Source organism: Aulostomus chinensis, chromosome 18, assembly GCF_037954235.1.
Source record: "Aulostomus chinensis isolate RoL2024-O1b breed Wild chromosome 18, RoL_Achi_v1.0, whole genome shotgun sequence".
In the NCBI taxonomy this organism is placed as follows: domain Eukaryota; kingdom Metazoa; phylum Chordata; class Actinopteri; order Syngnathiformes; family Aulostomidae; genus Aulostomus; species Aulostomus chinensis.
This window is the reverse complement of record NC_141337.1, coordinates 4,264,576-4,276,775: the sequence shown is the minus strand read 5'-3', so window position 1 is coordinate 4,276,775 and position 12,200 is coordinate 4,264,576. Positions and strand designations below refer to the sequence as shown.

The window sequence follows — 12,200 nt, the reverse complement described above, 5'->3', positions numbered from 1 at the left end:
CACGTTGTCAGCTGGGCCTTGATTTTGTCTTTGTTAAAGTAGCGGCTCCGCGTTCAGAAAGGAAGGAAGCAGCCGTCTCACCTTACAGATTCTGGTGTTGTATTGATTTAAAAACAATCTCGAAACGGTGGCGACCCACTCACCGTTGTAAACAGGACTAGAACTCAGCCTCCTCGCGTGGACTCCCTCCCTACACACAGACATCATCCCATTTCATCTTCAGCAAACAGCACTGCTCTGTCAAAACTGATGGGTTCCCTATAACTCAGTGGCTGCAGTAAAAGGAAACAAAACATGTTAAATGGAATGAGTGTAAATGACTCCAGATCCTTGCCAAAGACTTTGAGGGATGCACAATGCATCGCTAGATTGATCATTTCTGAGCAGATTCTCTCTTCACCAAGCAGAAGTAGGCTTGATACGATATCACCCGGAGCTGAAGTCCTTAAAGGTCTGTTCCACTGTGTTTGGTTGCAAACAAGATTAGCTGAAGTTGAGGCATCAGTGTGAAGTAAAAAAGAAACAAATGTGATTTGGAATGCTAATATTTCTGTTATCAAAGACATTATAAAGATGTTTTGTTCTTCGGTTATCTGATTGCAACAGCAATGCCCTCTCCGATTAAATGAGATAATGATTGCCACAGTGGTGCCAAGATGATTCCAGAGCTGGAAAGATGCTTAAAAGCGCAGAATAAAAGCTGAGTCGTGGGTGTGTGTTTGGCTGCTGTCGCCGAGGTGCACATGTTGAATGGATAACAAAGTGATTCAACCTGCGCTGCTTTTCTCCCTTTGTGCTCTTAATCCAGCTTTGCTAAGGTGACTTGATTTTCATGCCTTTTATGTGTTACCGAAGCAGATACCCGTCAGCATAATACAGAATGTTTGCAAGAACAAATCTTATCTTTTTCTCTCTCTCTCTCTGTAGCCTTCTTTTCCTCTGGTTCCTTCTCTCTCTGTTTTCCCTCAACCCGGCTTCTCATCCCTCTCCCCCATTTATTTCCCTAATCATTTCTCTCTGTTTCTCTTGTCCTTCCTCCTCTCTGTCTGTCCTTCAGACCCGTACGTGAAAGCCTCCCTGATCTGTGACGGTCGCAGGCTAAAAAAGAGGAAGACGTCCATTAAAAAGAACACGCTGAATCCCACGTACAACGAGGCGCTGGTGTTTGACATTCCCAATGAAAATATAGAAAGTGTGTCCATCATCATTGCGGTGATGGACTATGACTGGTGAGTGAACGGAGGTGTTGCTATTATGTAGTAATGTGACTTTAACAAGGAACAGATGTTTCTTATTCGCATCATGTGCTGGTGAGTTCCCACCGTCTGTCTCTGGCTTGAAGGAATTTCCTCAGATTTGATACAAATGTTCATTCGGGCTGAAGGATGAAGTAATTCAAGTTAGGTAGTCCAGGGTCAAGGTCACTGTGACCTCACCAACACGATTATCATATTGACATATTTACACAACACCTTGGGGGAAGTCCTTTGACTCTGGCACAAATGCTGCAGGCAGGGGAGTGTATCGACTCAAAGGTCAAGGTCATGGTGAGCTCACACACACACACACATTTCTAACATCTTGTGGAAAATGCTCAGATTCGGGCTCAGTAAATCTCCGAACTGCCATGTCGCAGTCAGCTGGATTGTTTCAGTTTCCTTCCTCAGTTCCAAGCCACTGGGGGGGAGTTGCAGGCTTTCATTTCTCTGCGTGGGTGTGACCTTCTACAGAGTCGTTTGTCACATGTGAGCTCTGTGACTACAGCACAGCACTTGAAAGACACCATGACCTGAACGACTGAGAATCTTCCCCGACACGCACTCGACGGAGTGACTCGACTCAAGATCGAGGTCACGGTGACCTCAGAAATTGAGCCTTTGGCCTTGCAAGGGCCGCTATCACAGTGGCGCCTTGAGGGAATTCCTTAAAGTTCAACACCTTCATCATATTTCAGTGATGAACTTAGTGTGGTGGTCAAGGGTCAGAGGTGAAGGTCATTGTGACTGCACAAAACACGTGCTTGCTTTTGTGAACGGGATTTCTCCCCCGAGGGAATTCCCTCATATTTGGCGTGAAGGATGAGCCCATCTGATGTAAAGCGGCCAAACGTCACGATCATCTCACAAACGCGGTTTAAATTAACAGACGTCTTTCAAATATGGCGAAAACGTTCCCCGGCACCTCATGAGAGGATTTGACTCGAGTTCAAGCTCAAGTTGACCTGAGAAAACAAGTTTCTGTCTTCAAACACAGGCTGCCAGCAAAGCCTGGGAGGAATTCACTCAGATTCATCAACAGTCACTCGGGCTGAATAATGAATTAACTTGGTTTTAGCGGTCAAGAGGTCAACATCAATGCAACTGCATGAGGCACCTGTTCGGCCATAATTCTAGCGCTAGTTTTGGAAAAATAGTTTAACTCTATGAAGTGAGGTTTCACAGGGAGAAGTTCAAAGGTCAACTACATGGTGACGTCACAATACAGACACTTTTCTGGTCTTCGTGTCGTCTTCCTTGAGGGAATAATGAGTTCTGCTTTGTCAGAGAGGAAACTGAAGACTTTTCGTGAGAATCCTAAAAAATAATAACAATAAAATAAAAGTCTTTATCATATCCGATCACTTATGAGGACAAACATGAATGTTAAATGGACGCGCTGGCCGAGGCTGACGATGCGTTCGCACGTGCTCAGTGGTGTTCGCTGTTGCTTTGAGCTTGTCACATTTTGGTGGTGTTGTGGCTGTGTTGAACATGATGAAGGCCCCTCGTGAGTCAGCCTCATGGTGGACGTTCCCTGTTCAACAGGAACCTTATGAATAGGCATGAATTATGCTAATGCCGAAGGAGGAAGCGTAACCCTGCCAGAGTGTTTCTGTCTGCTGCGAGCAGCAACACTTGGCTGGTTGATGTGTTTGTGTATGGATGCACCGCCTCTCTATTATGTCGTCTGCCCTCCATTTGGCATCTCCATAGGTGTGTGCTTTTGTATGTTTGTGCTCGTGCCTGCTTCCCCGCTGACATCAAGCTTTTATACTGTACAGTGCTTTGTGTACTGGTGAGCTGCTATTCAATATCCTTCCTCGGCTGCTGTACTCGTTTCCCAGTACTCAAGGTTGATAAATGAGACTCTCTCTGTCTGTTTCTTACAAGCCTTGTCTCCCCCTCTCTCTCTCTGCTATATTACATCCTCACTCCCTCCTTCACCCCCACCGTCCTTCTCTGTCCTCTCTCTGCCTCTCTTGTCCTTGTCTTCATCCCTCCATCCCTTGCCATGTGTCAGTATCGGTCATAACGAGGTTATAGGGATGTGTCGTGTGGGCAGCGAGGCTGATGGACCGGGGAGGGAGCACTGGGCTGCCATGCTGGCCAATCCACGCAAACCAATAGAGCACTGGCATCAGCTTGTGGAGGTAATGTGCATGTGAGCGTGACTCAGTGTGTGAGTGTGTGTGAGTGTGTGTGAGTATGATCTCCTGTCTTTTATATGCAGCTCCACAGTTCACTGGTGCTGAGGATGATAAAGTAATTGATAAATAATTAAATGGTGATTATAGATGTAGTAATAACAGCCCCACTGACTCAAGTAATGGAACAGAAACATTAGCAGGTGCAGTGAAAGCAGCTTAATAGCAGGTGTTTTTCCTAAACACAAAATATAGGTGTAAATGATGACATGATTGCGTGATAGGAACACGATATTTTATTTGATAATTGATATATTGATAGTTCTTTATCGGTCAAAAGTCTTCCTCCTGTGACATTGTTAAAAGTGGCCTTAAGAGCATTCTGTATACAGTAATAGAGATGAGTGGGTTCTCTTATAAGTGAATATAACATGGTCCTTTGTTGTCATGAAGATTTGATGGAGGCAAAATCTGTTTTTTCGCTGCAGGAAAAAGCGATTGGTACGTTTGTGTCAAAGAGTGAAACGACATCCTCCCCTAAGCCGCACATCGTGGTGGACAGTCCTCACTCCGATTAAAAGTGAGAGTCCCTCCTTCTTTTAAATCTTATTTACTCTCTATCTTTCACCAGCAGATACTGTGGAAGCATTTTCAGGCAACAGTGAATTGGGCTCCAGCGTGAGGCAACCCGACTCCCTCTTACTCTGCATGTTAACAGGACTGACTGTACTGGAATGTTTAAGTATGGCAAACATCCCTGAACTGTGCAGCAGATGCTCTCCAGTCAGATTTACACAGGAATACTGGATGACTCTTTAAAAGCATGACCTGACTGTGAGTGTGTGATAAAGTGGAGGCTGTGGAGCTGTCAGATGTAGGAGCTCTAAGGCAGAAGCATCTGTATAATCTAGATGTTATGGGTTATGTAATGCCATCTCCCCCTCCTCCCCCCTCATACTTACAGTACTGCATCCTGTTAATATATTCTCTCGCCCTGCTACTGTCTCTCTTGCTTAATCTGCCTCTTCTCTCCCTGATTTCCTCTTTCCTCAGGTCATTATCATCTCTCCAGTTCCAGACTTTCCTTTCTCTCCTCTCATCTGTGAATAATTCTCTCCATCAAAGAAAGAGAGACGTGGAGACACTGCGAGTGTCCAACTGCTAGTGCTGTTTTGCTCCCGCTAATGAATCCCCGCCATCGTTACCAAGCCGGGGAGAAAAAAGAAAACATCCATCACAACAAGCTACACTTTGAGCATCAGACTACACATTTACAAACACATGTGGACACGAGGAGGACTGATATCAGGTGTAAATTTGGGACCTGGAAAGGAAACACACACACATACACAGATAAATACTCAGAGTTTGTAGTATGTGCGTAGTCCATGTGTGCTTCTGAGTAGTGTAGTATTTCATCTAGGAGGAGTGTGATGTGATCAACTGTCTTGAAAACAACAACAACAACAAAAAAGAAAAAGAAAAAGAAAGCCATCCCTGAATGGCCATTTCAACCAGGACCAAAGGTTCATGCCCTTGTATAGACTCTAAAAGAAGAAAATCACTATGTTGATATTTTTTCTTTGTGTACAGTATACGCCGTGCTGTATAAGAACACGTCTCGTGCAGTACTGAGCAGGACTAAACATCCATGGTGGATTCTCCTGGCCATTTTGGATGCCTTCCCCTCGGCTCCGCACCCTGTGGTTTCAGACTTATCTCACAGAGGAAAGACCCCCAAAGCACCCAGTGGTCTTTATTGATGTCAGAGGAGCGAAAAATGAGGACAGATTTTCTGGTCAAAGCATGTTACGCAACCTTGAAATGTGTCCGTCTTCCTCATGCTTTTTTTGTCACAAACCTCATGGTGCTCATTGACTTTTACTTTTCCAATTATTTTGCTCTGTCGTGTGTGTTATAGTAGATGAAGAAGATTCATGCCATTTTATACAGTCCAGTGAGGAAGACATGAGAGGCATGGACTAATCGTCCCCAGCTAAACTGGCAGACTTTTCTTAATGTGGGACAACATGGGCTGAACCCCCGTGTCTGGGATTGGACCAGCATCTCTTTTGGAGCGGAGGATGTATCCCAAAGAGAAGGATATCAATATTCTATTTTTTATTTTTCCATCATTCCAGGACTTTTCTTTTCTCAAGAGGTCATTGTCAAGCTTTGAGTGAGAAAAATTTCATCTTCAAGTCCACTTCATGTCCCCGAAAAGACTTTAGAAGGACACACACGTCTGTGTTGCTTTTATTAGTGTGTGTTTCCGTGTTTGTGGGCGTGTTTGTTTTGTATTTGTGCACGTCTCTCTCCGTGTGTGTGCGTATGCCTGTGTGTCACTGTGACCTTGTGTGCTCATCTCCTCCCTCGTCCCATTTCTGTCTTCGCCTCCTCCAAATCCTCGGCATCCGCAGACGCTCGTCTCAGAGCCAAAAGTGTCTTCTGTCTCATGTCTTAACAAGAAGCCATTTTGTGTGTGCGTGCGTGCGTGCGTGCGTGTGAGTGCGTGCGTGTGAGTGAGCGAGTGTGTACAATACGTGCCTCATTGCACTAGGTGGGGAAACACTGTCCTTCATAGACATTAGTTTGTATTGTCTATGTCGTCTCTGATATCAGCTGCCAATCATTCAGCCCTCCTCTAACCCTTTGCCTGATGTAAGTAACTGTGTTGATCGTGTACTTCTTCAGTAATTTGTGTACTGTATGTCCAAGGGAAAAAAAAAAAAAAACAGATGGCACAGTGACTGAAAATTAAATTGTTGGGTATGTTTTGATTAAATATAAGAGACAGAACACAAAAAAAAGAACAAAAAAAAGAACATCCATTTGTTATGGCCTCCAGACAAATTTAGATCCCCTTGAAGCAAGAAATGAAGGAGGAGGTGTTGTGAGAAAACAAGAGACTGGAACTTCTGCACTTCCTGTGTAAACCGATACGAAGCCATGTCTGTCACTGCTACTACGGCTACTACGGCTACTACTGTAACCTTAGCAAAAACAACAGTACAACGCCTCACTACAGCTACTTGTATTGCTATCTCCCCTTCATCCCCTCACACACCTTTAGAGAGGTTTTCTCTGTCTTTGGACCGCGGACGTGCAGCGACTTATCAATGAAATCGATCAGGTATGCGGGGGGTGACATATCTCACATCATACCCGCAAGAATTCAGTGTGATTTGCCAGCTTGGGGATTATCGATCAGCTTGTATAAGTAGATATGGTATTGATCCATTGGTCTCGGGGCGCCATAATTCTCTCTCCCAGCGTCGCTCCCCCTGCTCCCCTACTTAGCCCCCATGTTACTGCCTGGTTATAGATTACAAACCTCATTGTGGAACCGGCACATTCCCTCTTTTCCTTCCTACCGCCTGTCCACCACCACACCTTCTCCGGTCTGTCTGATTACTCATTCTCTCCTCCAGCTACCTTTCCTCCTTCTCCTCTCCCCTCACCTTTCCACGACTCACTCTGTCCCCGCCCCCACCTTCCACAGCTGTGTCACGTCCCTCCATCTTGCCCTCTTTCTGTGTGTGACACCCCCGTCCTCTCTGTCTCCCTCTCTCCTCTCTCGCCGTCTTCTCGTGTTAGTGCAGTTCTGAATGGTCATGGGGTTTGCATGCTTATATTAACATGAATGATGTCAACTTGATGCAATGAAAAATTATATAAGTGATGCTTTAAGCAAAATCTGACAATGAACTTCATACTAATACTACTAATGATGACTAAATGGAGACCTAGCAATTGTTTATCTCTGTCGTCAAAAACAACGGTGAGATAACATCGTTTATGCTGTATTTATCTTTCTCAAATTGGTATTCTTTTGGATTTTTTTGATATATATAAATATATATATAATTTATTCAAGAGGTTTACTTTTTTAATTGGTTAATGCTGAGAACTTGAGTGAGGGTTCAGTCAGGGCGATTGTTTCAGTCAGGACAGCTGTACCAGGTCCCGGGATGTTGGTGAATGTGTAAGTAACCGTGTGGCTGAAGCAACAATAACAAAAATAAATGATATGTATCATCAAGCTCGGTGTGTGTGCCTTCTTTAAATCTACCGGGTCAAACGTGTACAGAGCCCTGGAGTGGCCGGGGAGAGCGGAGCATAAACATATTTAGCTGGCGTAGAACAGAAACAGCCCCCTCACTTTCAGTATCCTGATGCCACGAAGAACAAATTGTCTTGTTTCCTCGGGTTAATTAATCTGGGGCCTTAAGATATATCTGCTTCCCCAAGTTCAGTTATACTGTGCACACAAGATTTGACTCTCATTAAGTTTATTGTGCCACAATTTCTAAATTTTCCTCCTAATTTTTTTTTATTTTAATTTGAGGCCACAATTTTGTTACCTTTAGGCCACCAGATATGTAACTTGTCCCCATGTTTGAATGCATTATGAGAACAAATTTTATATCTCGCGGCTGCACATGGACACACATACATATATTTTTCTCTCTACGGACAGTTTGGCCACTCTGGGGCTCTGTACACACGCCAGGCGATGTACTAAATATAAAATGCAAAGCCCTGTGCATTTGAGATGCAGCATCTATATTTGAGTCAGGCAGTGAAGGTACAACACTCTACCTGGATAGAGGCAGCCTGAACTTTTTTATCACTGAGCTCTCTGAGACTTTCTGCTGTGCATTAAGTCGTGTGTAATTATTCAGCCACTTTGTCATGAATTCTTTATTTGTAGCTACATTTTGCCTAAATGCAAAATGGAGCACGACTGCCTGGCCTGTGCTCCATCTGGCTACCCTGCCCCCCCCCCCCCCTTTATCTTTAAAACACATATTACTTGTCGTGGTTATTATCTCCTGTTAAAGCATCTATGCCCACCAGTAGCAACTCCGGTGCTGAGAGAGGGGGAAGACAGGGGGATGATGACAGAGGAGGAGGAGTAGAATAGGATTAAACAAATGAAGGAGGATGAAGAGAGGGAGACTGGCAGTGAGGAGGAGGAGGACACAAATGGGAAAACCTGGAGAGGAGATAGCTGCATGCAGGATGTGTGTGAATGTAGAAGTAGAGACAGGAGGTGGAGGAGGATAGTTCTGTATATAGACACACTCATCATGGGCCACCTGCAGTATAGCCGAATAACGGTGAACACACACACACACACACACACACACACACACACACACACACACACACACACACACACACACGACGCTCACTCATACACACATGACAACGCACCAGTTAGCAAAGCTTTAACGCTATTGAGAGAGAAAAGTGGGAGGAGGGGCTGAATGGGGGGGGGGTGTGCTGCTGTCTCCATGGCAACGTTCCCACCGTGCAAAAAAAAAAAAATCATTTAGACGGAAAGACATTTCACTCAGTTCAGTGAGCTGAAAGAGGCAGAGGGGGAGGCAGGGGAGGCAAGTTAGAGACTCGGGGAGGTGTGCAACACAGAGCTGCTTGTGTCACACTGGAGGGATTTGTCTAAAGTAAGCTGACAGCAGGGAATTATATCTGATTATTATAAGTGATAATGAATTGCATCATTAAATATGAATACAATTTTCTTGACAGGACCAGAATCTTTATGCTAATATCCACTTTACGCCATGACATCAACCGCACCACCTGAACACGCACCACTGAAACCTCTTATGACTCCAAAGTTTCGTTTTCTCATCTGGAAAGCAAATGCACAAAGGGACCCCGACCTTTTTAAAGGTTTACTTGTTGTGCCAGGTATACAGTTTTTAGCATTTTATCCCAACACTATAAATAAAAAGCTTTCAAAATAATGAATTCAATGAATGCATGCAAGTGGAAACTTCAAGTCGGCGTATTATGCCTCAGCAGGGGAACGGTGTGTTAGTACGGGTGCTGACCTTCTCTGTAATTTGCTTTCATGATGGAATGTAATAGTATTCACCTCATGAACAGAAACTTTGTTGAAACATCTTTTGGCTTTACTTCTCTTTAAAAAAAAGAGAAGACTTTGGGTCGAGGGAATGAACAAGGAATTTATGAATTTAAGCATCTTCACAACAAAGACTTCAGCGCATGGTCTAACATTCTATTGGGTGGAATTTTTACAGTTAAGCTGAACTTTGCAAAAAATAAATAAATAAATAAAAATTAAGGCTTTTTAGTTCAGATCCTTGCTGGCATTGTTCATCTGTTCAACATCAGGTTGAATGGGTGAAATGGTGGAAACCGGTTTCAACCAACAATATCACAACATCCACTTGAATATTCAAACTTGAAGCGGCGTGCATGTCCACGAGCTCATTTGCCAAACTGGAAAGGATCAGTGACAGCTCCTCCAACAACACGTTTCCACACGTGGCTGTGTGGGGGTGTCCATGAGAACAAGGTAAACACAACCCCACCTGAAGGCGACCCTCTGAGTATGCCCCCGCTAATAGGAATGTCCATCATTTAGCCCAGCTGAGAGGTTTATTTTGTGTTTTTTTTTTTTTTTTTTGGTGGAATATCCATATGGAATTCTTCAGAAACAGTTCTACAGAAAGCAGAGGCCTGTTATTTAGTTTACGCGTAGCCTGCTGGCTTATTTTTGCAAACACGCTGTCCGTGCGGCTTCTCTGAAATTCACTCTGAAAGTTCAGGTTTTTTTTTTCCTGAGTAATGCCTCATTTCCACATGCATACATCTGGAGTCCATAACTGTTTAATGCACTGGTAGTCGTCCGCTCTTTCTTTTTGGTCCAGTGTTTACCTTAAATATGTTGAAAAACCTGAACATTTGTCTTTTCCTGATTGACGGTGGACAGAATGCCAGCAATAAATGAATAAATGAATAAATAAAAAAGCTAACAGGCTAGGAGTGAGCTAAATGACAGGCTTCACCTGTCTCAGCAGCCGTCTCTGGAATCGTCCGTATGGATATTCCACCCATCTAGGTGTAGAAAAACTGGAAAATAAAACATTTCCCTGCAGGATTATCAGCGTTTCTGTCTCTAAGTGGGGGGATGCTGTGTATTTTATACAGAACTACCATCACTCGATGTCGGTATGTGCAAATGAGCCATTAGGGTTACTGCTATCCTGTCAGTGTAACACTGGAGCTCCACTGAACTGGGAACATGTTTTCAGATTCCTTGGATGTTTCACATGGAAGCACATCACCATACAGCAGTTAGACACTCGTGAATGCTGTTTTAGTTGGACTTTGAAATCTTCATCGTAAGGGAAACTAAGTCCATCCATGACTCACTACTGTGACTGTACAGTAGCAGTGCCAGACTCCATGCAAAAAGCCCCAGAGACAAGAAGGGCAGGGTTCTATCATAGCATCCCAAATGCTGTGTGGTTCTGCTAGCCCATTAGTGTGGTTGTCATTGTATCAGCACGCTGGCTGTGATTACCTGTTGTGAGCCGACCATCTGGCCCTCAGCATCCCAGCTGGGTACCACAGAGAGGAGACGAATCGTCTTTACCGCACCACCTGGACCTCACAGTCACAGCGCAACCTTACTTCTCATTCATATTTTATTATGTCATTCTCTGACCAAACAAGAAACAGCGCGGAAAAAATAAAACATTGTCTGGCTCTCTGAAGGCGCACGGCAAGAGCAGGCTTTCTATAATTGCTTGGCAACGGCTGGCGCTGTGTGTGTTGAAGTTCAAAGCAGCGAGACACACAGTATATCCTTCTGAGCGGCAGCAAGCATCAGAGTTGCAAAGTAAAGGGGTGCCTACGCATGCACATTCACACTCATGCACACTCAAAAACGTCAGTTGAATTTGTCCTGTTGCTCAGTCAGAATGAAAGCCATTTGGATGGGGGAATGTTTGCATCAGTGGCGAAGCATTGGCCCTAAAACCTCCTCCTGACTGATTCTATTTTATTTTGATTTTTTTTAACGCCAGTGGACTCCTACACCTGAGAGGCACTACCCAAATTGAAAAAAAATCGTGTGAGCCCAGCACAGCTGGTTGGCCTCTCTAGAATTTGGGTTGAATTGATACGGAGCATTGTTTCCGAGGGAGGTTTTGAGTTTGATGAGCTCTGAAGCCCTTTGCTGAGCGCTGTGCTGAGCTGTCTGGCTGGCACTGCCACAGGGGAGTTGATGCTATTGTTGGACACACAGAAACAGCGCTGTGATGTGTTACAACCACAGGTTAGCCACTGGTGCATTGTGCTGATCTGACAGCAGGTTAGTATGCAGATACTTGATGTTGTGATGATGTTCTTGTTGTCTGCTGGAGGTTTGAAGAGGAACACAACATTGCAAACCAGCGAGACCTAACGTCAGGGTTCATGGCCTCAATTCACGCCTCAACATGTCTCATTTAAATATCATCAATAGGAAAGTGTTCCTTCAAAAGGAGCTACATCCTTGTTGAAGTCCTTGGACCGATTTCCATTACTTCACTTTAATTATGTAATTACAAAGTAAACACCATCAAGGATTCCTACTCTTGGGGAAAAGATCTTTAATCTGCAACCTTGTGTGCCATAAATACATACATGTATATCTATATTTATTTATATGAGGTTGTTCTTACTGTAGGTATGTGCTGACATCTGCTGGAGATCTGATTCCAAAGCATTCAATTATTCACGAGGAAGGCATCAAGAGCATTTCAACATTTACAGATCCAAGCAGGACAATACTGAAATTCAAAAATCGAGATCGGTAGACGGATGTTTATTTTGATTGTTAAAAACAAGGAAAATCACCTTAGCATCTCTACAGTGGCGGTGTTATAACGAGTATTGGCATAAAATTGATTTTAAAACACGAAAAGGACAAGAACACTGTTGTACTGTCGAGGTCTCGGGCCTTAATGACAAA

General features: G+C 44.0%; 1 protein-coding gene across 1 annotated transcript in view; it reads left to right on the top strand.

Moving 5' to 3' along the window:
• The window catches only part of syt3 (synaptotagmin III), a 38,718-nt gene extending 32,565 nt beyond the window's left edge, over positions 1 to 6,153 (top strand). The window contains exons 10-13 of the mRNA XM_086184664.1: positions 1,058 to 1,229; positions 3,280 to 3,409; positions 3,892 to 3,983; positions 4,457 to 6,153. Of these exons, the coding sequence (XP_086040790.1) occupies positions 1,058 to 1,229; positions 3,280 to 3,409; positions 3,892 to 3,981 (392 nt within the window). The 3' untranslated portion in view covers positions 3,982 to 3,983; positions 4,457 to 6,153. The remainder of the gene's footprint in view (positions 1 to 1,057; positions 1,230 to 3,279; positions 3,410 to 3,891; positions 3,984 to 4,456) is intronic.
• Positions 6,154 to 12,200: the final 6,047 nt, after the last annotated feature.